Source organism: Pristis pectinata, chromosome 6, assembly GCF_009764475.1.
Source record: "Pristis pectinata isolate sPriPec2 chromosome 6, sPriPec2.1.pri, whole genome shotgun sequence".
Taxonomy (NCBI): Eukaryota; Metazoa; Chordata; class Chondrichthyes; order Rhinopristiformes; family Pristidae; genus Pristis; species Pristis pectinata.
In genome coordinates this window covers 73,122,068-73,148,659 of record NC_067410.1, presented here as the reverse complement: position 1 = coordinate 73,148,659, position 26,592 = coordinate 73,122,068, and the positions used below count along the sequence as shown (strand labels likewise).

Genomic DNA, 26,592 nt, shown 5'->3' with positions numbered 1-26,592 from the left:
AACAAAACTGACAAAACACATTGTGTTACTAAGTAAATAGTTTTACATTATGTAATGATGTGATGTTTGTAAGATTTTAAGACTTCACAGGCAACAGATTACTTTTACTGAAGTGTGTCAATGCCACGTGCGGCAGTCAAACTTCAAATAGAAGATTCAATAAATAGATACCGCTTCTGACTGCATAGATTGAGGTAACACACATACTCTTTCAATTATTTTATACATTCATTTTCAGGACATGGGCATCACCAGCAAAGCCCTCATTTATTGTTAATCCCTAAATATCCTTGAGGAATCAGTAATGCACCACTGTTTCCAACTTCTGGTGAAGGTATTCCCACAGTGCTGTTGCACAAGGAGTTCCAGGATTGAGATCCATTGATACAGTTTTAAAACAGAATGATAAGCAACATGGAGGGGAATCGACAAGTGGTGATCTTCCCATGTGACTGGAGCCTTTTTTTTTGTTTGGCATTAGAGGTCAGAGGCTTCGGGGAGTTCTGACCCATGTTAAGGTCCAATTATCAAATTTCAAATATAATTCTTGATGAACTTTATTGCAGGCAGGTGTACTGAGCAATCCAATGAATATACACTGGGACAACAGGCTCAGACTATTAGCATGCACTCAGTTATTATCACATACAGCAATTAGCTGCATCTTTTTTTTTAGCACCACAGAACTCGGTTGTTGATAACCAGTGTAAACAGTGCAGTCCAGACTGATACATGTTTACTGATACAGTGGGAACTGTTTTAAAGACATTTTATCAAGAAATCTAGAATTCATTTGCAGCGTACACATCCATATTAACAGGTAACAGCCTGTCATTAAGATCATACCTTCCAGGCCTCGGTCAGTTTTATTCGGCATATTGCAGTACAGGTAGGCCTCATAAATGGGATCCAGGCTGGGAGGGGCAGTGTACAAATCTACCAAGATTCGCTTCCGGGTTTTAGCCACCATTCCATCCTCTTTTGATTGTGCCACAGGTATCAGATGCACTGGAATGAAAAATTAAACATAACTTAATTACTCGAGATGTTTCTGAGAGGATGGATATATTCCAGTTTAAGAACTTGCTATGTTGCCTGGCATGTAAATCGGCAACAAACAGTTGTTGCAACAAATACTATTTTATCTATCTATTGATTAAAGGGAAACTACATTTCCCTCAAGTTTATCACCATAATCTCGCCTCCTTTCTCAAAGGCAGATAATTCCTTGGATACTTCAACCAACTGGTCATTTTTAATGTCTAGACACTAGGCAACAATAGACCATTAAGATTTGAGAAGTCCCACAGCTAAGTCATCACCCAGCATTCTCAAATGTTTACAGGATATTGATGATAACTGAAAGTGGGGCTGAATTTCCTCTTTCTAGCTAAATTGTGCAAGAATAACTGTTGAAAATATTGGTGCCACAGCAGAAATCAGATAACTCAGAATTACTGTCGGCCTCACTCTTAAAGCTCCTGATCTATCCAGCTTATTATCCCACACCCCATCAATCCATAATGCTTACCAAGAGAAAGCAGAAAGTGCTGAAGACACTCAAGCTGGTCAGGCAGCATCGGTGGAAAGAGAAACAGGGTTAATGTTTCAGGTTAAGACCCTTCAAAAGATCACGGAAGAGAAAAGAAATTTTAACTTGCAGAGAGGGTGAGAAAGCGATGGATAGGACAAAGGGAATATCTCTGATACAGCGAGGCCAGGGTTGCTGGGGGATAAGCTGTTGATCAGGTGGATAAGCTGTTGATCAGGTGGATAGGCTAATCAATGCAGATAACAAGAGAGAACGTGGACAAAGAAATGTAATAGCTGTGAAATGAGAGCAGTTAGAGAGAGAGGGCAAACAGTGAGTTACCCAGAGTTGTTGAATTTAAATGCAGTAGGTACAAAGGCTGAAATAGTGCAGGAGGCCACAGACAGATAGATCACAGTGGAAGTGGGATGGTGAATTAAAGTGGCAGGCAATTGGAAATTCAGGGTTGCCCAACAGACTGAACACATACATTCGGGCAAGCACCCAATCTGTGTTGGGTTTCTTTACTGTAGAGAGGACCATATTGTGAACACCAAATGCTCAATTCTAAGACCCAATGTAAGTTTGAGGAAAATTGCTGCCTTGCACACACAGTATTGAATTTGACATCTCAACTAATTTGTTTTCACTGTTTGTATCAGAACTAGCTATTTCTAGTTCTAGATGAACATTGAATTCTCCCACTTTAAGTAATCCTCCACACACCCCCAACCCTTTCCTAGCCTCTCTCTTTTTTCTAGCCCCTATTTTTTCTCTCCTCACCTTTGACCTATCCCCCAGTGGATCTGCTCTCCCTTCCTCCCCAGCACCTGCCTATCACTATCTCTTACTGGCATCTAACTATCACCACCTTTTGCCCATCCCGCCTCCCCTCTTTTGTCCACCTATCACTGCTCTGCTTTTTCCTCCTATTTATTGGGCTTCCCTCTTTTCCTATCTTCAGTCCTGAAGAAAGGTCCTGACCTGCAATGCTGACCACCTGCTTTTCTCCACAGATGCTGCCTGGCCTGCTAAGTTCCTCCAGCATGACAGCTATTTCTGCTGCAAGTTGTCCATCTGTAACATTGGCTCAGTTTTCTCTCTCCACGAGTATAGCCTACTTGCTAGGTATTTTCTACAGCTCTGCATTTCGTAGCTTTAATGCTCTCACTCTCTGCCCTTGTTAACCTGTCCATTAGGTAACTTCATTAATATCTCATTCTGAGGGCAACCCTGACTCTAGCCTATAGAGATATTCTCTTTCCCCTATTCATCCTTCCCCCACCCTCCCTGCAACTTAAAACTAACTAGTTTTCTCTTTCCCAGTCCTGATGTGGTGTCTCTTTTCTCTTTCCTCTTTTCTCTTTCCATAGCTGCCTGACCTTTTGAATATTTCTAACATTTTCTGTTTATATTTCAGATTTCTAGCATCTGCAGCTTTTTGGTTCTCATGCTAACTGAGAGAATGGAGATCAATGAAGCTGAATACATATCACAGGAATGTCATCTATTACATACCAAAATGATGAGTCTTCTGAATAAAAGGTTCTGCATCTTTTGGGCAGTACCCCAAGCCCAACATCGTGCAATTAATTAAGTTCACTGGGCCAGTATTGGTGTTAAAGGAAAGTCTCCCACTATATCTTCAGTACAGCAAAATCAGCCTATTGTTTAAAAGCAATCAATTCTACACTCTATTCATCACCCCTAAACAGGGATCTGGCAACCCTTGAAGCCATCACTTTCACTGAAAACTGACCCTCTATCAGGATGAAAATACTGACCTTTCTCTTCCCCATTATCCCTCACCTCCACTCCAGTTGCCTCACTTCCCCCATTTCTTTCATTTTTCACATCTTATTCTCTATTATTCATTCGAATAGGATTCTGGCCAGAAGGCACCTAACAGTGATATTAGCCAATGCAGTGAGGGCTTTGTATCTGCTCATGGGGTAAGTCTGAGAGTTAAAATTCTCCCAGGCCTTGCACTATTTCCCATCTACCTCAGTCTTCACCTTCCTGACTGCCATCTATAAGTTAAAATCCCTCTGTTATTTAAGTCAGCAACTATGGATTGAGAACTTGTTGGTTTATGTGTGGAGAACAATGGCCTCACCTTGATTCCTGGTTCGATATTCATCGAAGAATTTGTTTTTATTTAAAATGTGCAGTCATACTTTGTGATATTAGTGAATGAATATTTAAGAGGGTTTATTCTGTGACTGCACATTCTGCAAAATAGGCTTCCAAGTAGCAAAACAACTTCACCTGCTTTATGTTTACATCAACTTGCTTTCTCTTATTTTAAAAGAAATAGTGCCAGTTAAAAAAAGAAAGTTAAAGAATTCCATAAACCAATGCTAATGTCCCATGGTGTGATCTCATGGTCAACATCTTAAATACATTAACCAAGTCTTACATTTTAAATGATGTTAATGTCGCGACCATAAAATCCATATGTCATGCACTCTGCAAATTTCTCATCCTTTAGCAGAGGTATATATTCTGCATTTAACACTTCTGTCTTCTTCTAAAGTACCCACTAATTGCAAAGCACATTGAATGCCTTAAACTCATAAAACTCAGACAACTATCTGCATGGATTTCCAATAATGAATTAACTACTAATCCATGATGCTCAATTGAGAAAACACAGTCCCAGTACAGTATACCTTTGAGGCTCGTGATTTTTCTTATAACAGCAATTAATTGCAACAACCATTAACAGTACTGTTAATAAGTCTAGAGTTGTGAAAGATAATATTCAATTCTTTTTTTAATTGAGTGCCATTTATTCTTTCCAAACACAATTTACTGTGTCATGTAGATAAAGATCTAATTGTAGTACTTTAGTTTAAAATGTCGATTGAACTTTCACAAATAATGTATGATTTTAACTGTCCCAAATTCAGGTGTTGCAATGGGCACACAGTATTGCAGCAACGTTAACAGTCAACTATTTCAATTTAACCGTGAATTGCAATTCAGTATTTTAAAACCTTTACTTTATAGTGCATTAATCCAATAGCAATCCATTTTATCAAATAATAATTGTGGGAAATTTTCACAACTGAACTAATTGTGCAAAACATAAATTATTTCAACATCTACATTCAATGTTTACCATTAGCTCCATAACTCTTATTTGTCACATAGGATGAATAAAAATGCACTTAAGAAAAAAAAGATTACTTTTCCACAATATGTCTTGTCACTTAGAGTGGAGTTGCCAAGTAATACTTTGTCTTAAAAATATTAACTGCACATAGAAAAAAAATAATCCTTGTAACTGTAGACTTTGCAGGTTGTTCTGCAGCTACAACTGTTCTGCAACAGTATTAGTCACTTTACAGCAGGCACAGAAGGAACCAATGGCATTGCAAGCAATTACTTGGATGGTTGTATGACTGTTATTTCACCTTTTTCCACAGTTTTTTTGCCCAGACTAGATTTTTTTCCCCACCAGATACTTTACAGTATGATGCAGCATAAATCTGGCTACTTCTCAATGTAGTCTAAACAATCTCAGAACCAGCAAAAGGCTTATTCATGCTCCTCTTGCACAAAAGAATAAACCATGGCCCAGAAGTTGCAGCCAGTGATGAGCTTGCTCACACTCACTGCCGATCTCCAAAGAGCTGTTGGATTTGATTTTTACTGACTCACCTACCAGAAACCTGTGGCCTGAAGATGCCTCAATCTTCACAGTGAGGCCCTACATGTTGACAGGGTCTCTCATGATGAAATGGGATCCAGCAGAGGGGAAAGGGGCAGAATAAACCCCACCCTCAAAATTCAGCAAAGAACAGATTACTAGCTAAACCAGATCCCCGAATTTACTAACTGTCAAACACTCTTAAAGCCAGAAATATTCAAAAACTATAAGTAGCAATAACAATGTGAACCTGCCACAATTTTGCACTCTCTTGCTGTACTCCAGGAGTCCAATTTTGGATTGCATTCAAAACAACAACTCTGCACAACAGAGACACAAGAGACTGCAGATGCTGGAATCCGGAGCAAAAAACAAATTGCTGGAGGAACTCAGTGGGTCAGGCAGCCTCGGTGGAGGCAAAGGGATGGTCAGTGTATTGGGTCAGGGCCCTGCATCAATATTGGGAGTGTAAAGGGGAGATAGCCAGGATGAGGTAGCAGCCGGCAAATGATAGATGAATCCAGGTGAGGAGGGGTTGATGGGCAGATGGAGGTAGGTGGGGGAGAGGTGGAGATAGTGACAGAGGCTGGAATGTGATGTGGAGACAACAGAGGGCTGCAGATTATTAAATCTGATGAGAAAGGAAGGTGGCGAGTAGAACCAGCCAAGGGAGGGATGGTGGGCAGACAGGAACAGTAAGGAGAGGGAATAGAGAAACCAGTGTGTGTTGAATGTGTGGGTGATAGGCAGATGGAACCAGGTTGGTGGCGGGGGGGTGGGGGGGCACTAAGTAACAGGGGGTTGGAAATAAGGGTGTATGTGAGATCCTGGGTGGATCAGAAGGAAAGAGGAGATACAGGTTACCTAAAATCAGAGAATTCAATGTACATGCCATTAGGTTGTAGACTGAACAGCCAACAGCAACTTCAAAGCTACTTGGAAATCCCAAAGTTGTCAACAGTTATGTGGAGGACTGTTGATAATTCCTGGGGGAATTACCAGTATTTCCCACAATATCCAGCCCCATACTACTCATACATATGGGCAACAAAGTCACAGTTTTTCAAAATAGACACACAAATCCAGTCATTTTGTGCCAATGTCTTGCCAGTATTACTTCCATATTGAAAGTACAGAACCCGTGAAAAACCAAAGAATTAAGAAAGATTTTAAGGAAATAATTATTTATCGAACAACATCAGGTTTTCAGTTTTTGGATCTGATGGCACAGACAAACATGACTAAACATGCACTTTGTGGTTACACACACAACTGAGCTGGCTATTCAAAAGCCAAGTGCAAATATTTGCTCCATCTACAAGTGAAAAAGAAATCTCCAGTTATTAGCCTTTTCTTCAGATATTGCTATGGATTCCAAAATAAAATTTTAAAACCTTTTGGGCTTTAAGATTTGTCTTAAGCTGAGAGAAAGAGATTTGTTCAGTTGTACTAAATCTGAAGACTTTGACCAAGTAAGTTTGCAGACACTTTCCCACGAAAGCCAATTAAATGAGTGACAGGTTGTGAACCAAAGCACGTTCTGCACGAATGCTCACCAATTCAAAAATCTCTTGAACCTCAGGTCCAAGGCATGGAACATATTTATTGTGCACAAAGATATTTCTTCCATTTGCTTTGACATTGCAGAGCAAGTGAAGGAAAAGGGTAGGTTGTATATTATGAGGAGCTGGGGGAAGAGCAGTGTCAAAACATCTGCCAAAGTTAGAGGTTAGAGTTGGGTCACAGTATCAGGAGGGTTTTAAGGAAGGGCTACTGAGGTGATGCCAGGTTCATAAATGGATTGAAATATCAGGATAGCCGAATGTCTGATCAATCTATTTTCAATCAGCAGAAAAGTGACGGACAAGCATTTACTCAACAATAGCATGTTCACATTACGAACTGCCACGACCACCTAAATTCAGCGGACATTGTTGCTTTAGTCCACAAATGCTCAATTTCACAGACAAAGTGAGAGCAGCCGCCCTTGACAACAAGGCAGCATTTTGAAAAGTATGGCTGCAAAGAATCTTGATAATATTATATTCAAAGGGAAAATTTTCCCCAGCTGGTGCCAAACCTAACTTAAAGGAAGATGGTTCCACTTACTGGGGCTCAGCTCTACGGCGCATGAGTTCCTGAAGGCAGTTTCCTAAATCAAACCACCTTCGGCTGCTGCGTCAATGAACTTCCCTGATGATCACATAATATTCCACTCCATTCTCAACTCCTCTCAGACAATGGAATGCAGCATAATCTGTACATTAAGGCTTGGTTTCTAAATTGCAAGAACCAAATACATCCAAGTAACATCCAGTTTCAACAGGAGAGAGAAGAACTATTTCTACTTGACGTACAACAGGAACACCATCACTGGATTACCCCCCAACAACTGGATGAAAGTAAGGAGACTTTCAACAGTTGACTTGTTGAAGCCAACAATCCCTGTGTGATTACTCTCTTCATTTTTCTCTCAGTTTTCAAAACAATAAAATCAAACCCTGCCATATTCTTGGAATCTGAAAAATACTTTTTCTTAGGTGTGGCAATAATAGTCATGAATCTCTAACCCACATATGGGACTGAGTTCTATCAGTGTTCCTTTAAGAACCTGGGACATGTCTACTGCAGCATACAGTTAGTGGTAACAGACATGCAAATATAACCAACTTACACGAACACATGCTGCGAAGAACAACCAGTCAACCATTTCTTTTCCACCTTTCACTAAATGTCCTCATAGCAGTAAGCACAACCGTTGTTACAGCTGTGCCTCTAATTTGAAAAATAGTAGGTGAACAACACCTAAAATGGAACATATTAGGGAAAGGCAGAGTAGAAGAATTGGTAGGTTGGTAGGATAATTCAGCACTGTAAATTACCCCCAGTAGGTCAACCGGACATAGTAAATGGTTCCTAGTGTGTAGGTGAGTGACAGAGTCTGAGGGTTGGATGAAAACGTGGGGAGAATTTAAAAAAATAAGGGATTAAATGTAGAATTAATGTAAATAGCTGGTTGGTAACCAGTATAGACTTGGTGGGCCAAAGGGCCTGTTTCCATTCTGTATCTCTATTATTCTAATTGTACGATTAAACTTTTAAACAGGTGATGATTAAATGGCCTGAATAGGAGGCAATCAGAGAAATGATGAAATAAACTTAAAGTATTAAGTTGTATGGGAAAGGTGCAAATATTCGAATGGTGGACGTGAGCAAGGTTGTTTTTGAAATTGAAACAGCAGAAGTTGGCAACAATGGAAAAGAATGCTGCGTCCAGAGGAGAGAGAAGCAAAGCATCCATCCCAAGGATAAAGACAACACAAGGCAGCAACGGGATTTGGTCATTAAATGTGGGGACAGAGTGAGTGTTAGTTCACAGTGAATGTTGCCAAAGAAGGGGAAAAAAGTCAATTTCAAATAGAAGAAAATCTATTGCCAACCTGCCTGTCACAATGAGCTACACATTATAATAAATTTCAAGATAAACTTGCATCAGGAATAACTTGGAATTGGGAACATTGTGGTTTGCTTGAGTGGAGAATTCAACGTTGTGCTTACCAGACATCGCACAAGTTAATTTCAAGCATACATTGGCTTTATTTCACATATTAGTGATATCTGTTGAGCTGGCTTTATGAATAAACCACACACACAGCTTCCAGCACCAATGTAAGCAGAAGCTGTATTCCTTTCCAAGTGAAAAGATTGATTGCTGGATCTATTACCTTTTTACTAATAGCTGGATAATCACAAAATGATCTCTGTGGATATGGATAAAACATATCATAATTTAGGTAAATCACAGCAGGCTTCATTGATAATTTATTTATCAAAATGGTACATTGAAAATTAGTTCAGAGCATTTGAGAATTAGAACAATTCTTAAAAGTTTCTTAGCTGGCTTAGAAATACATCATGCAACATATTCTGTGGGAAATCTGAGACCTTCTGCGTACTAATGAGTAGAAAGTGCTCATTACTTGCAAAGCTTTGCCAGATGGGGGAACCTCAAAGCACAATCAATTGCCAGGGCAGCATAGCTAGTTCAGGGTAGATTTATCTTTGAGCAGTGGGTTCATAATAGGAACAGGCATTTCAGTGGGTGAGTGGGATATTCTACTCTCAGAAATGGGCACACGAAGCAGTCATATCTGTGACAGCCCCACCTGACCCCACAATGAAGGAAGAGGGTCTTAGCCTCAGGTTGGCTTCACTGGTGAGCTCCCTGAGAGCAGTTCATGTAGAGACGGGCGTTTTAACTAACATACGACAAGAGTATGTTGTCACCTCCAGTGAAGGCCTGCACCTGAGTTCAAGACACTTGTTATTTCATAAGTGGATATTTGTGTTAGAATATTACAGCAGTTGCGTCAGTCATATGTTCAATTGATCAATTTTCAGACCTGTCCTGCCTAAGGACACAATATGGCACTGTGAGGCAGCTGGCAATGCTACTGGCTCACAGCTCCAGTCATCTAAATTCAATCCTGACCTCTGGTGCTGTCTGTGTGAAGCTTGCATGGTAGTGTAGCAGTTAGTGTAACGCTTTAGAGCGCCAGCAACCCGGGTTCAATTCTGGCCACTGCCTGTAAGGAGCTTATACATTCTCCCCGTGTCTGCGTGGGTTTCCTCCGGGTGCTTCGGTTTCCTCCTACATTTCAAAGACATACAGGTTGGGAAGTTTTGGGCATGCTATGTTGGCGCCAGAAGCATGGCGACATTTGTGGGCTGCCCGCAGAACACTCTATGCAAAAAGATGCATTTCACTGTGTGTTTCGATGTACATGTGACTAATAAAGAAATCTTCTCTCTGTAACTGCTCCGCTTTCCTCCCACATCCCAAAAATGAGTGGGCTGGTAGACTAATTGGCCACTGTAAATTGCCCCTAGTGTGTAGAAGAGGGGTTGGGGGGTTGGTGGGAGTGGGAGGTGTTGATAGGAATGTAGGAGGATAAAATGGGTTAGGATAGAATTTGTGTAAACAATGGTGCTCAATGGTTGGTGTATATTCGTTGAGCTGAAGAGTCTGTTTTCGTCCTGCATCTCTGTTACATTATGACAACTTCTAACCCTCTCTGAAACCACACAAAATAGGCAGAGATTTATAAAGGAGTGCCTTGCAGGTATTCATACCCTTGACAATGTCCTTTACTACATGTTAATTGCTCTGAAGACGGAAAATCAATTAGGCATACTGCAAAATGACTGGCAGGAGGAAGTGATTTATGATGGTGCATTTTATGTTAGATTTGGTCATCTTGTTTGTACAAGTATACTTGATCTTTAACTGAACATACACAATTTTACTAAAAGTAGGAATTTAGGAAATCATTTTCCAAGTCAGAATCTTTGTGCATCAGAAGCACACATTGAGGGCCTGAGCACATTAGTGGGCCTCTTAGGCTACTCTGTCAATTAAAATTAATGAAAGAAAAATCCTATGGGTCCCAAGGGCACAAAGCTCTGCACTGGAAGTAGAAATTCATTGAATCTATCTTGTGATGCTTCCCAACCTTATTTAAAACCAGTTACTATAATTGAATCTGCAAGCTACTTGTTCTCACTGGCAGAGCATCTAGTACAGAGCAGAACTCCATCCTTAAAGTATTTTGATTGCCAGTGGATGTTGGATTCAGAGTTCAATGCATAATGAAAGCAAGAAAGGTGGAACACGGTGTCATAAACTTTAAATTCTTCCATTAATCTAAAACCACGTTCTGCTATCCACCCAGAATAGGACAGTCTACCATCACATTGCCCACTGAATATCTTATCTATCGCATACTCCAAAGTTCACCGCATCCTTGTGGAAAATATGAACAACATCCATAGACACTGTTTTATCCACTATGTAAGGTTGTTGCCTCAAAAAAAATCAATCAAATTGGACAGATTAGGCAGACATAACCTAATCTTTACTAATCCATTCCCTTTAATTGCTCACAGTCACTTAAACATCTGTCACCCTATCCCTGAAGTAAATACCCAGCCACTGATTAAACTGACAGTCTGTAGTTTCCCAGTTTCTCCTCCTGTTACTGTAAGAGACTGGTAACCAATTTGAATGGTTAGGTCATTTTGTGAGCAGAGAGAAACATGTTATGTAAAATTTTACTTTCCTCTTCCTGCAGGTTTTTAAATATTTACCATGTAGCACACATTAATTAAGACTTGTGGGCACTGTTCTGTGTCCAAGGCCATTGGCAATTTTATAAATTTAGTCTCAAAAGCCTATCAGTTTCTAAAGATAAAATGTACCAGAAATTATAACTATGATTCATCTTTTTAAAGACATTGACTTTTCAAAAATCCACTTCACATATGACAGCACCGCTCGGTCAGCTAGTAGCACGCTAGGCTCCGAGGTAGAAGATTGGGCTCAACTCTCACTCCAGAGACTTCTGCACAAAAATATAGGCTGACACTCCCACTTAGTACTGAGGGAATACAGAACTGCAGGAGGTTTCAATTCAGGTAAAAGATCCTAGAACACAATTTCAAAGAAGATGATAGGGTTTATCCCTGGTGCTTTGTCCAATATTCATCCAGAAAATAACAACCTCATTAAGCAGATAACTGGAGATTGAAGCAAGGGGACAGAAGTAGGCCATTTATTCTTACACGCTTATTATGCTGTTCAACGTGATCATGGTTAATTTGTGACTTAATTGCATATACTGATACTTAATCAAATGCATTCATACCTTGGGTTATAAAGTACCTCACTTTCAGATTTAAGATTAACTAACATAGAATCAGTTGCCAGCTGCTGAAAAGAATTTCAATTTCAGCTATCCTTTAGGTAGAGAAGTGTTTCCTGAAAGACTTCTGCAAAAATACCCTTTCGACCATTCCATCCCTTTCCTGGAACCTGTCTCGGGTTGAGGTAATCTGCTTGTGACCTGAAGGACTCCAAATAAACCCCAAATTAAGCCTCACACCATCACAAAAATACAACTGTTCAAATCATTAGCCAGCACTGGAGTACTGTATACAGTTTTGGTCGCCACATAAGAAAGATATGATTGCACTGGATGGGCAACAGAGGAGATTCACCAGGATGTTGCCCAGGATGGAGTAGTTCAACTATTTGGAAAGACTGGACATGCAGGGTTTGTTTTCCTAGGAGTGGAGAAGGCTGAGGGGGAAACCGAATTGTGGTAGATAAAATTATGAAGGATTGTTCCTTTTACGACAGGCATCTATGACCAGAGAGCAGAGATTTAAGGTAAGAAGTAGGAGGTTTGAGGAGGATATTTTTTCACTTTTTAAGAAAATGGTTGAAATTTCAAACACGCTGCACATTAGAGGCAAATACTCTCATAACATTTATATGTGCTATGGCATGGAAAGCTGTGAGCCAAGTGCTAGAAAAAGGGGTTAGTATCCATAGAAAGGTACCTGACGATCAATGGTGGGCCAAAAGGTCTGTTTCTTTGCTTTATGACTTTATGACTCTATGACTCAAAGTCTGTCTAAATCCACTGTCTCCACCTTCAACTCATCTCAGACTGAAACATTGCATTTTTTTAACCAGATTCAACTACTCTAATGCTCTCTCATCCTCCACATAATAAACACAACCTAATCCAAAGTGCCACTATACATAAATCGAAAATCCAAATGAAAATGTGCAGATGCTGGAAACCTGAAATTAAAGCAGAGGTTTCTGGGAATGCTCGGCAGGACTGTTAATATCCGTGGAAAGAGAAACAAGGAGTAAAAGTTTCAGTCCAAAGACCCTTCATCAGGTATTCTGAAATGCTAACTCTGTCTATTTTTCCACAAATGCTGCCCAACATATTGAGTATTTCCAGCATTTTGTTTTTATTCCACAATACTTATCCAAGTCCAGACTATATTCATCCCCGCTGCCTTTTTTTTTGCTTCTGGTCCCACAAAGTCTCAAAGTTACAATTCTCCCTAGCAATTAAACCTCTCCATAGCTCTACCAAATAGCTGTAATGTCCTCTATCTCTTTTCATTGCTCCCATACCCTCCAATTTATTGACTTTGCACTAAAGCATTCCTTTATCCATGCATTAGAATCTTTCATTCTGAGATTTCTAATGTCATTCTCTTTTCTGCAACAAAACTGAGAGAGAACTAAAGATCTCTTCACAATGAATCCCTTAATCTGGGCCACAAAGCAATTTGTAATGTAACATTCAAACACTCATTAACTATGACAACCATTCTCATCCGATTAAAAAAAAAATTGCATATTTCGATGTGTCATTCCTAAGAATAAAAATTTTCCATACACTGTCATCTGTCTTCCAAATCATTTTCATTCATCATTTTTCTAACCAATTGTGTCTGTCAATTTTCTTTGTCTACTGCACCGAAGAATACTTGCTGAGCACCTTCCAGTGTCTCTCTTCAGAGAGGGCTTGGTAGTGAATATTGCCTTGCTGTTTCACAGTTTATCTTAGCTCTATCTTCAGATACTATCCAACCATCTCCACTTTTCCTCCTTAGGCAGTCCTTTGGGGTGTGCCAAAGTGGCTAATGAGGCTGATGTGGGTGCTACAGACTCTTCCACAGAGGTGCAGATGGGACCAGGAGAGGGGCTGGGTGCATAGTTTGTGAGGTGGTGCACCCCTTCCATGCCTACACACGGATTCTGTGTACTCCTGATGCATGGCCTCGAGGTTCTCAATACCATCCCAAATGTTCCTTCTTCACTTGGAAGAGTCGTGGGCCAGAGATTTCCAGAAGTCAGTAGAGATGTTGCATTTCTTCAAGGAAGTTTTGAGCACATTCTCGAATTGTCCATCCATCTACACTGTGTTAACCAGCAATAAGAAGAGGAGGGGTGGCGTTACTGGTCAGGGAAACTATTACAGCTGCAGAAAGGGTGGATAATGTAGAAGGATCCTCTCTAGAGTCAGTACGGGTGTAAGTTAGGAACAAGAAAGGAGCAGTTACTCTACTGGGAGTATTCTATAGGCCCCCAGGTAGCAGCAGGGATACTGAGGAGCAGATGGGGAGGCAGATTTTGGAAAGGTGCAAGAATAACAGGGTTGTTATCATGAGAGACTTCAACTTCCCAAATACTGATTGGCACCTGCTTAGTACCAAAGGTATAGACGGGGAAGAGTTTACTAACTGTGTCCAGGATGGATTCCTGTCACAGTATGTTGACAGGCCGACTAGAGGGAATGCCATATTAGATCTAGTATTAGGTAATGAACCAGGTCAGATGACAGATCTCTCGGTGGGTGAGCATTTGGGGGACAGTGACCACTGCTCCCTAACCTTTAGCATTGTCATGGAAAAGGATAGGAGCAGAGAGGACAGGAAGATATTTAATTGGGGAAGGGCAAATTATGGAGCTATAAGGCTAGAACTTGTGAGAGTAAATTGGGATGACATTTTTGAAGGGAAATGTACTATGGGGATGTGGTCATTGTTCAGGGATCTCATGCAGGATGTCAAGGATAAATTTGTCCCGGTGAGGCAGAGAAAGAATGGTAGGCTGAAGGAACCATGGGTGACAAGAGGGGTGGAACAACTAGTTAGGAAGAAGAAGGCAGCATACATAAAGTGTAGGCAGCAAGGATCAGACAGGGCTCATAAGGAATATAGGGTAGCAATGAAGGAACTTAAGAAGGGGCTGAGGAGAGCAAGAAGGGGACATGAAAAGACCTTGGTGAGTAGGGTTAAGGAAGATCCCAAGGCTTTTCTCGCTTATGTGAAGAGCAGAAGGATGACGAGAGTGAAGGTAGGACCGATTAGAGACAAAGGTGGGAAGATGGGCCTGGAAGCTGTGGAAGTGGGTGCGGTTCTCAATGAATACTTCTCTTCAGTATTCACCAAGGAGAGGGGCCTTGATGACACTGAGGACAGTGTTGGTAAGGTTAATGTTCTGGAGCATGTAGATGTCAAGAGAGAGGATGTGTTGGAGCTGTTGGAAAATATTAGGACAGATAAGTCCCCGGGTCCTGACGGTATATTCCCCAGGCTGCTCCGCGAGGTGAGGGAGGAGATTGCTGAACCATTGGCTAGGATCTTTGAGTCCTCATTCTCCACAGGAATTGTATCGGAGGATTGGAGGGTGGCAAATGTTGTCCCCTTATTCAAAAAAGGTAGTAGAGATAGTCCAGGGAATTACAGACCAGTGAGCCTTACATCTGTGGTGGGTAAACTGTTGGAAAGGATTCTTAGGGATAGGATCTATGAGCATTTAGAGAATCATGGACTGATTAGGGACAGCCAGCATGAAGGGAAGATCATGTCTCACAAGCCTTATAGGATTCTTTGAGGAGGTGACCAGGAAGATTGATGAGGGTAGTGCAGTAGATATGGTCTACATGGATTTTAGTAAGGCGTTTGACAAGGTTCCACATGGTAGGCTTCTTCAGAAGGTCAGAGGGCATGGGATCCAGGGAGGCTTGGCCATGTGGATTCAGAATTGGCTTGCCTGTAGAAAGCAGAGGGTTGTGGTGGAGGGAGTACATTCAGATTGGAGGGCTGTGACTAGCGTTGTCCCACAAGGATCAGTTCTGGGACCTCTACTTTTCGTAATATTTATTAATGACTTGGATGAGGGGGTAGAAGGGTAGGTTAGCAAGTTTGCAGACGACACAAAGGTCGGTGGTGTTGTGGATAGTGTGGAGGACTGTTGAAGATTGCAGAGGGATATTGATAAGATGCAGAGCTGGGCTGACAAGTAGCAGATGGAGTTCAATCCGGAGAAATGTGAGGTGGTACACTTCGGAAGGACAAACTCCAAGGCAGAGTACAAGGTTAATGCCAGGATTCTGGGGAGTGTGGAGGAGCAGAGGGATCTGGGGGTTCATATCCACAGATCACTGAAAGTTGCCTCACAGGTGGATAGGGTAGTTAAGAAAGCTTATGGGACATTAGCTTTCATAAGTCGTGGGATCAAGTTTAAGAGCTGCGAGGTAATGATGCAGCTCTACAAAACTCTGGTTAGACCACACTTGGAGTGCTGTGTCCAGTTCTGGTCACTTCATTATAGGAAGGATGTGGAAGCGTTGGAAAGGGTGCAGAGGAGATTTACCGGGATGCTGCCTGGTTTGGAGAGTGTGGATTATGAGGAGAGACTCTCCTCATAATCCACACTCTCTTATAGGGCTTTACTCTTTGGAGGGAAGGAGGACGAGGGGAGACATGATAGAGGTGTACAAAATATTAAGAGGAATAGATAGAGTGGACAGCCAGCGCCTCTTTCCCAGGGCACCAATGCTCAATACAAGAGGGCATGGCTTTAAAGTAATGGGTGGGAAGTTCAAGGGAGATATCAGAGGGAGGTTTTTTACCCAGAGAGTGGCAGGTGCATGGAATGCGCTGCCTGGGGTAGTGGTGGAGGCAGGTACGTTGGTCAAGTTCAAGAGATTGTTAGATAAGCATATGGAGGAATTTAAAATAGGGGGATATGTGGGAGGAAGGGGTTAGATAGTCTTAGGCGTGGTTTAAAGGTCGGCACAACATGGTGGGCCGAAGGGCCTGTATTGTTCTATGTTCTAATAGCTTGATGGTATCTAACACGGGGCTAAGACTAATTGTAGCACTCCTGCCATGTGCAATCCAAGATCACCTAACCCACTGCAGACTGGAAGTCGAAACTCATACCACCCGCCTCCACCCCAAATTGAACTGCAGTGTAAACAGTCAGATACACACACACACACACACACACACACACACACACACACACACAAACGGAGCAGCAAGCTGGGTTGATCTGGCACAAGTCCTTGTAGATATTCCCTTGTCCGAGTTTTCTGGACAGCAACTACAGTTTGATCCTGCACAAACTTCCCTTATCAGCCAATACCACAAATAGTGAAAGCAAGTTTTTCTGAAGTAGCTTATGAAATCTCAGCCAATATTTTTGTGTTAATTGTTCCATCTTCAATACATAACTGATGTTTCTGTACATTCAAGTAAATAGAGTGCACAGCTGCAGCACCAAATCCATAAACAGTATGACTAAGGTCCAAGAAAAATTCCACACCTGACATACTGCACTTTTGCTGAGACCATACTACTACTGACTTTGAGTTAGTCAGTTATTCCCAAAGTTGAACCAAGATGCAAAAAGGATAAAAACTACATTGAGCTGAAATTTATTTAAATTGAAAACACATTTTAAATTTAAACAGCATTTTTTTATCATGGAACTGAAAGGTCTAATAGGGTGTTGAGTATCAAGGGATTGCAAATTACAAAATAATTCCTATTTTTTTAATTGAAATTGAGCAATAGGTTTCTAAAGCTAATAAAGCAAATGTGGGAAATCAGCACCCTTCATCATTATTAATGTCTGTAAACATTAATTTATTCATGACAATCTTAATATTCCATTCCCTCTCCCAGGGTTTTTCAGAGACATTTATAGGCTACCACAAGTGTAATGCTGCAGTAATACTGGCCCAGTACTAACTAACTCTGGTGTTTTAGTGCAAATTATGTTATAACTACATGTGCTGTGTGTGGTTTTTTATTCCCTCTTATTTGTCCAGCAACTACTTCATCGTGCCACCATATTAATAACAGAGAATATAATGCACAATATTCCTAGCAACCCTGAGAGGTTAGTCTTGGGCCTTCGAGATTGTTTATAGTCATAATTTCCTTTCAATGAAGTGTGCTGTTATAAACAAGTTTTCTGAAAATCCTGCATATGTCCACATTATTATTAGATTAATAAAAGCTACTGAAGGTCTTTAAGAAATGCTAACCTACATGTATGTTTTCATGGACAGAAAAACTGTTTATGTGAATGCTTCCTCAGTTGCCTGTATCCAGGAAGAGTGACATGCTGTTCTCAAGAGCAGGAAAAAAGCTTGAAAAGGAAAAAATCTTTCCAAATTCTGGACAAAAATATTATGCTTATCATTTTGGATATCTCCATTCAATATTGCATTGCATTCTGAAATGCCTGTGCACACTTCCACATAACTGATGTTTTTAATGTATCCAGTACATTCTAAACTCCCAGAAGCAGAACATTAAAATTTCAGTCTCTTTCATTGAACCGCTTAAAAACACAACCACAAAAAAAACTAACACTTTATGAAAGCAAAACATTGTGGATGCTGGTAATCTAAAGTAAAAACAGAGTTCGAGAAATATTCAGTAGATTAGGCAACATCCATGGAAACAGAAGCATGTTCAAGTTTCAGGTCTGTGACCTTTCATCACTGGTCATTGACCTGAAATGTTAACTCTTGTTTTCTCTCTCCACCAATGCTGCCCAATCTACTGAGCATTGTTTTTATTGAAGCTAATTCTATGGCCAGGGCTCATCATTGAGAGGCACGGTAGTATGTAGGCAGGCATGGTAGTGTAGCGGTTAGTGTAATGCTATTACAGCACCAGCGACCCAGGTTCAATTCCGGCTGCAATCTGTAAGGAGTTTGTACGTTCTCCCCGTGACTGCGTCAGTTTCCTCCCACATTCCAAAGACGTACGGGTTAGGAAGTTGTAGGCATGCTATGTCGGTGCTGGAAGTGTGGCGACACTTGCAGGCTGCCCCCAGCACATTCTACGCAAAGATGTATTTCACTGTGTTTCGATGTACATGTGACTAATATGTTACAAATAAAATAAAATTAAAAAATCTCTTAAAAATGGCAACATTTCATTCACCAGGCAGTATATTTTTTAAAATATTTATTTTTCAGGATATGGGCCATCACTGAAAAGACCAGCATTCATAGTCCATCCCGAAATGCTCTTGAGAAGGTAGTGCTGAGGTTCTTGCAACACTGTAGTCCTTCTGATAAAGGTACTCCCACAGTGTTGTGGGCAGGAACGTTAAGGACTTAGATCCAGTGACAATAAAAGGTTCAGTGACATTATTCCAGATCAGGATGCTGTACACCTTGGAGGGGGGTGGGGCTTCTGCAGGTAGTGGAGTTCCCATGCACCTGATATCTTTGTCCTACTTGGTGTGGATGTTGCAGGTTTAGGAAATACTATCAGAGTAGTCTGGGTAAGTAACTGTGCTACAATTTGTAGATCATACACACTTCAGTCACTGTCCACCAAGGCTAGAAGGAAGGAATACTTAAGGTGGTGGATAGGGTCCCAACCATGCAAGCTGCTGGGTGCTTCTGGATGGTGTCCAGATTTTAAAAAGATATTGGAACACCACTCATCCAAGCAAATAGAGAATATTCTATTACACTCCCAATTTGTTCCTTGTTGATGGTGAAAAGGCTTTTGGGGGTCATGGGATGAGTTACTTAATGCAGGGTATCCAATCCTGCTCTTGCAGCTCAGGTATTTATGTGGCTAATCTTTCTGGTTAATGATGACCCCCAAAACATTGGTAGCTTGGGGATTTAGCCAAGGTTTGTCAAGGGTAGAAGGTTAGACTTTTTCTTGTTGGAGATGATAATTGCCTGTGGCATAGATCTTACGTGTGATCTGTTAGCCTCTGCCTGAATGGTTTCTAGATTCATTAGGTCTGGGCTGCTTCATTTGTTGATAGAACTGAACATTGTGCAATTATCAACAAACATCCCCACTTCTGACCTATGATGGAAGGAAGATTGATGGTGAAGCAGCTTAATATGGTTGGACTTAAGGTACTGATCTGAAGAATTCCTGCAGTGATGTCCTGGAGCTGAAGTGCTTAACCTCCAAACACCACATGCATTTTCCTTTGTGCAAGATCCAACCACTGGTGCCCAATAACTTCAGTTTTACCAGGATTCCTTAATGCCACATTTCTGCCACTGCTCTTCACATCAACCTTGATGTGAAGAGCAGTCACTCTCTCCTCACCTCTGGAGTTCAGCTCTTTGGCCCATGTTTGAACCTAGGCCAGAGCCGAATGTTCCTGGCAAAGTACAAACTGAGCAGTGGAGAGTAAGTTATTGGTGAGTAATTGCTGCTTGATCACACCTTCCACCACTTTGCTGATGATTGAACTGATTGGAGAACAACAAGCCAAATCAGATTTATCATTCTTTTTGAGCACAGGATGTACCTGCGCTGCTCTCCATGTGGTCAGTGAGGTGCCAATGTTGTCACTGCATTAGAACAGCTTGACCAGAGGTACAGTTAGTTCTAGAACTGAATTCTTCAGCACTCCAGCTGGCGTATCGTCATGTCCCACAGCCTCCATCCCGTGCTCTCAGTCTTCTCTTGATATCACATGGATACAATCAAATTGGGCTGGTGGGGATCTCGAGAGGAGTTCAGGACGATCCATTCAACCTCTGGCTGAAGATGCACGACTTTAAGCAGTTACATGCTGAGCCCCACCATCATTGACAATGGGGACTTTTGGAAGCCCTCTCCTCCCATTGGTTGTTTAATTATCCACCCCCATAAGTACACCGGTTTCCGGTTTGTTTAGCTCTGTCCATTGCATACTGTTTAGCACACATGTTGTTCAGGGTTTAATTTTGCCAGATTGACAACTCCCTTTCAGGTATGCCTGGTGCTGCTCCTGGCATGTTGTTCTGCACTTCTCATAGTATCAGCATTGATCTCCTGGCTTGGTGTGGTAGAGTGAGGGATACACCAGGCCAGGAGGTTACAGATTGTGGTAGAGAACAGTTCTGCTGCTGCTGACAGTCAACTATACGTATCTCAAGGATGACTTGTTTTAAGCTGCCAAATCTGTTCTGCATTATCCTATTCAGCATGATGGCCGCATCAGACCACATGATGGAGAGTGTCCTCAGTGTGAAGGCAGGACTATGTATCTGTAAGGACCATGTGCAGTTGTCACTCCTACCAATATTATCATGGACAGATCCATCTGCAACAGGTGGATTGGCAAGGACAAGGTCAAGTGAGTTTATCTCGTGTTGACTTTCTTGCTACTTGCCAATTTGCCGGTTATATCCTTCAGGATTTGGCCAAATCAGTTACTTTTGGTGATGAACATTGATGACCCCACCCAGAGTACATTCTGTGCCATTGATGCTTCTTGTGCTTCTTCCAAGTTTGGTTCAACATGGAGAAGCCCCGAATCATCAGCTGTGAGAGGAAAATAGGTGGTAATGAGGAAGAAGTTTCCTTACCTTTGTTTGACCTGATGTTTTGGGTCTTTGTGGGGTCTACAGTCAATGCTGATGACTCCAAGGGATATTCCTCCCACCTGGTGGAACAGGACAAACTAAGAATTTATGATGGAGGCATCTGGCACATTGAGAGGTATGATTCTGTGAGAACACAGATGTTAAGCAGTTCATTGACTGCTCTGTGGAACAGCTCTCCCTATTTGGACGCCAGTTCCCAGGTGGCAATGAGAAGGAGTTTGCAATATCTGGTTGGTTGGGAGCAACTTTGCCACATCTGAACTAGATGCACAAGTCTGAGCTGCTGTTGGCAGGAACACTATTAAAAGAACCCTTCCAGTACGTTTTCCTACCTGCAATAACTGACTTCCATGTATATACCTTGAAAATGTCACATAACAATTAACCTGGAGGATCATCACAACAATGGCCTCTTACATTCTCACCCAACATCATTAGATAAGTCAAAATCTTTAAACCATTTCCCTAATCAACCATGAGAACTGATGCCAATTCTAATGCTTCTCCCACCATCTTAACAAAGACTGTTATTTGAATTTGGGACTGACAGACTGTGTACTTTGCTAACTCACTAAATAAACATGTTTGGTTATGGGAATCCAATGCAGTTTTAAGTCTGACAGTAAACTATGTTCCATTTCACAAGATCACAAGACAAGGGAGCAGAAGTAGGCCATTCGGCCCATTGAGTCTGCTCCAAAGAAAAGGGAAAAAGAAAAAGAAAAAAGAAATGAGAAATGGGGGAAAAAAGTCTGCTCCATGAGCTAAAGGAAGAAAAAAAAACTATTTCTTTCTAGCACCAATTTCCAGCCTTATCCCCATATCCCTTGATACCTTGACTAATTAGATAACTATCTCCTCCTTAAATGCCTCCAGTGATCGGGCCTTCACTGCTGTACGTGGCAAGGAATTCCATAAATTCACTACCCTCTGGCTAAAGAAATTTCTCCTCAACTCTGTTTTAAACCTGTACCCTCTAATTCTAAGATTGTGCCCTCTGGTCCTGGACTCACCCACCAGCGGAAACAGCTTGGCCACATCTACTCTGTCCAGTCCTTTCAACATTCTAAATGTTTCTATGAGGTCCCCTCTCATTCTTCTGTACTCCAATGAATACAGTCCAAGAGCCGACAAATGCTCATCATATGTAAGCCCTTTCATTCCAGGAATCATCCTCTTAAGTCTCCTCTGAACCCTCGCCAACATTGGCACATCCTTCCTAAGATATGGGGCCCAAAACTGCACACAGTATTCCAAATGAGGCCTCATTAGTGCCCCATAGAGCCTCATCAACACCTCCTTACTTTTATACACTATACCTCTCGAAATGAATGCCAACATAGCATTTGCTTTCCTTACTGCCAATCCAACCTGGTGGTTAACCTTTAGGGAATCCTGCACGAGTACCCCTAAGTCCCTTTGTACTTCTGTACTTTGAATTTTCTCCCCTTCTAGATAATAATCTGCCCGTTTATTTCTTATTTGTAGTGTAGAATTCCATTTCCTCAAGACTTCCTAACAAACGTGGATATTGCTTCAAATCGATGAACTTTGGTTGCTTCTTTGATGTATATTGTTGCCATGGGGAAGGAACAGCTTGTATATCTTTGCAGCGCTGCTTGGTGCCATCAGGATGAAAGGAGGTGCATAAAAATACACATGAAAGGCATTTTCATCTGCCTTGATGTCTCAGTTGAGAAATGAAATGAGCCACACACTGTGCCAAGTTCACTGTCATGTTAGCTGACTGTGAATAGAATTGAGTGAAACTGCTAAAACTGATCTAAGTTTTCTTGCCTAGGCTAAGAAAACCAGAGCACCTTAGCTGGAAGACAGACAATACTCGAGCAAGGCCAGGATTACACCAGGTTATAATGCCATTTGTCAATCAGCTGATTGATTCACATTGGGAACTCATTTTGTATCAACTTTGTCAAAGCATTCTTGCATAGCTGACACCTTCAGTACTGCAATCCAGAAAAAATGTGTTCAGGAGGTCAGTAGAAAAGACAACATTGATGTTATAACTAACAATTAAGGAAGGTACAAGGTACTTCTCTGATGCCTTCCATAACTGAACAAACTCCAGGTACTGACTGTCTAGTCTCATTCGAACAATGGCCACCTGGGTGTGCTAGCAGAGGGCTGCTAGAACCTGCAGAATGGGTATTGGAAAGAGTCAAGTAGGGAAATAGGGGGGGCAAATTGAAAGCAAAAACTTCCTCGTCATTTAAGTCAGTGATAATAAATCTGATTGTGATTCAGAAAATGGAACAAAGGCAATCAATGTTCAGTGCACTGGACATGCACATTCTCTGGAATTTTTGGAAAATGCCAGAAGTGACTTTCGACTGCAATACGTTTATGAATAAAAAATCTTAACTGCCAACCACAAAAGCTTATTCTTGGAAAACACTGCACTTATAGGTTTGCACTGAAATAAAATTTATTTTCCTTTGCTCCTTTCCATATACGTCCCACCCCAAATGCATGCAAGAGTACCGCACCATCATGCAATATCCAAGTGTCTGAAACTGGCCCTTCTGATGCTGTACAAATGTTGCTTTGTTCCTTGTACATTTTCTATGTTTGCTCCAGATTCCAGTGAAAGGAACCCCTCAAACAGACTAAAAAAATCTTAATTTACTGAACTGCCACTCAAATAAAATCACAAAGTATTTCTAAACAAATACAACTGCTTGCAGGGTCCAAGATATGTACACGTTCCAGCATGTTTATTTTCTGAAGGAAGTCATTAGTCAACTTTTGGTAAATTCAGAAATACTTGTAGTTCTCCTTACAGTTAGCTATGTGTGACACATTTTTCAATGACTTTTTTTTAAATAAAAAGCATCAAAATTCAACAAGCAAGACCATGATGTGGAAGGACAAATATGTGAAGAAATTTAGAACTGAAGAAAAAATGTACAAGAATAAATGGATGGTGAGAAAATGTACTCATTACCCCAACAGTGAAAATCACTCCAACCTTGAATACTTCTAAAGGTAGAGCTAATGAGTTGTTTTTTTTATTCTAAGTCAGAAATGGAATCACTGTGGTATGCATAATGAGGCCCTCTTGGTAATCAACTCTTCTTCTCTCCATGGACTTTTTGTGGGGCTCGATCATCTTACTAATAGATCATGAAATAGCAGAAATGGTACAGCAGATGCAAATTGACAGATATGTTTCTACAGGCATTAGCCCTGAATTTCCTCAGTTTTCTTATGCCATGAGGATGAAGAGAGTCATTCATATTAATCTTGACAATTAATGCTTTTTTATTTTGTTTAAATTCATTTAAAAGCTTATCATACAATAGGAGGATCTACAAGGATCAAAATCAGACTAATGAGTTGTTTTCAAAGATACAGGGAGATTGATGTGGAACACCCATCAAAAACATCACTGACCAGTTTTATTTTTGCAATGAACCTGCATATTCACTGTTGCTTCCCTTTATTAATACCAACCTATCCTACCATGCAACAAAAGGCAGTGAGTCTGCTCTGTAACTGAGAGAAGAAATTGTGACAACGGGTTGAAGGTAAAAGTTATAATTGTAACTTCCATGTGCAGAGACATCCAGAGTCCCTCAAATGGCAGAAGCTAAGTGGTTGTCCAGGACTTCCTAAATCCTATCAGAAATCAGGCTGAAGTGGAAGGAGGTTGAATCACAAAAGGTGGAAAATGCACTTTCAGCTTCCTTTCCTGCCACATCTTTCAGACAGGGAATCCCACCTGGATGACCCACGATATGTCTGGCCTTTCCAAGCACTTGGGCATTGACAGATTCTTCCAGCAGAATACCAAAGCTCTTAATGGCAACAATCACAAAACTAGCATGAGAACACAAGTCAATGTTTCTCTAATGCACTGGGATCCCACAGCAAAAGTCTATGTACATGCCCCATGGTACTCGGAACCGTTGAGTTCTTTTCACAGGATTGCACACTCTCTGCCTGGTTCTGGAGATGATCAATTACTGTTTCAAAAAAAGTAGCAAATACATTCTGCTCCTGCACCAGTATTGCCGGCTGGAACCCCACTTCCTCCATGTCTTTCCCTTGTGCTTTGCTGCTGCAGTGCTGTGGTTCTCCTCCTGTCAAATACTTCATCTTGTACTGCAAAGTTTTGCAGTAATTTACGTTTATGTTGGACATCTCTCAGTAATTTGAAGGAGCATTACGCATGAATGATCTGAACAATAAGTCATTGCTTTAGCAAAGTAATGGTGTGCCCCATGGTAGTTCTGGGTGGAGACATGGGTCTCTGTATTTACATTGCTCTGTCTTGGAAGGTTTTGCTGCATGATCAAAGGATGACCCAGACTGAAACAGTGAATCCTTCTGGAAAAAAAACCTCTCTTGCATGGTGTAGTTTTCAGATTAAGAGCAGTCAGAAGGGCAAGAAGAAAGCAGAGAAAGGATTGGATGGATTTCCAAACCAATATTCATAGAACAGCAAGTTCACCGAACCCTTATTATCTCAACCAACATCAGCCAAAAATAAAGCAATTCGTCATTCATCTCATTATGGTAATGCCTGCCTTATCTGCATTTAATCACAATTTATCATATGTGCCATACAAATGAAAGCTGTGTAAAAGCCTAAGCAACAGCATGACAGTGTTGATGACAAACTTTATGAGTTGTTGTATATGTCATTTAACTAAAACTACCTAGGGTATAATCAACATTATGCATAATATTTTAAATTTAGTAAAGAGCAAAAGTATTATTTTCTCAAGATCAATCTAGTTTGCTGGAGACATTAATACATTTATGACACATTAAAGTTCAATGCCACAGAAATAACTATGATATTCAAATTGAGTTACATATGACAATGTTCCTCACTGCTTCAGCAAGATGTTTATGCAGACGACGATATTCTGAAGATTGATAATTGCATTCCTTTCCTATTTTTATGCCTGATGTGAAATTCCTATCATGGGGACCTCTAGTAACTACACACAACTTACAGTACAGTCAGTAACACACAATTACAGTATACTTCACACGCTTAAATGCTTAGATTCTACTTGCAGCTGAATTTTGCCAGTGCTTGAAACAATCCTCAAATCTCTGCAACTTCTATTATCTCACCTATGTTCCTAGAAATTTTAGTTATTCTTCTTTCAGTCCCATTTATTGTAAGAATTCAATTCCATTCTCTCAGTCTGCTTCTGTATCAGCCAATCTAATGTTTCCACCTCCCATTTCAGAATGTCTTCCTTTATCCTCAACCAAAATTATGAATTAACAATCCATTATGACTAAGAAGGCACTCAAATGTGTTGAATCCATTTTCCAGAATCTGCCCTCACCCCTTTCCCTCCCTCCCAGAACATGAAATTATCTTCTTTGTC

General features: G+C 40.9%; 1 protein-coding gene across 6 annotated transcripts in view; it reads right to left on the bottom strand.

Moving 5' to 3' along the window:
* Nucleotides 1–26,592, bottom strand: part of pxylp1 (2-phosphoxylose phosphatase 1) — a 152,810-nt gene that overhangs the window by 45,107 nt on the left and 81,111 nt on the right. For 5 of the 6 annotated variants that reach the window (XM_052018132.1, XM_052018133.1, XM_052018135.1 and 2 more), the window contains one exon: nt 847–1,008. In XM_052018132.1, the coding sequence (XP_051874092.1) occupies nt 847–1,008 (162 nt within the window). Of the gene's footprint in view, nt 1–846; nt 1,009–21,202; nt 21,280–26,592 lie in introns of those variants that run through there. The other variant, XM_052018136.1, reaches the window with a different exon arrangement.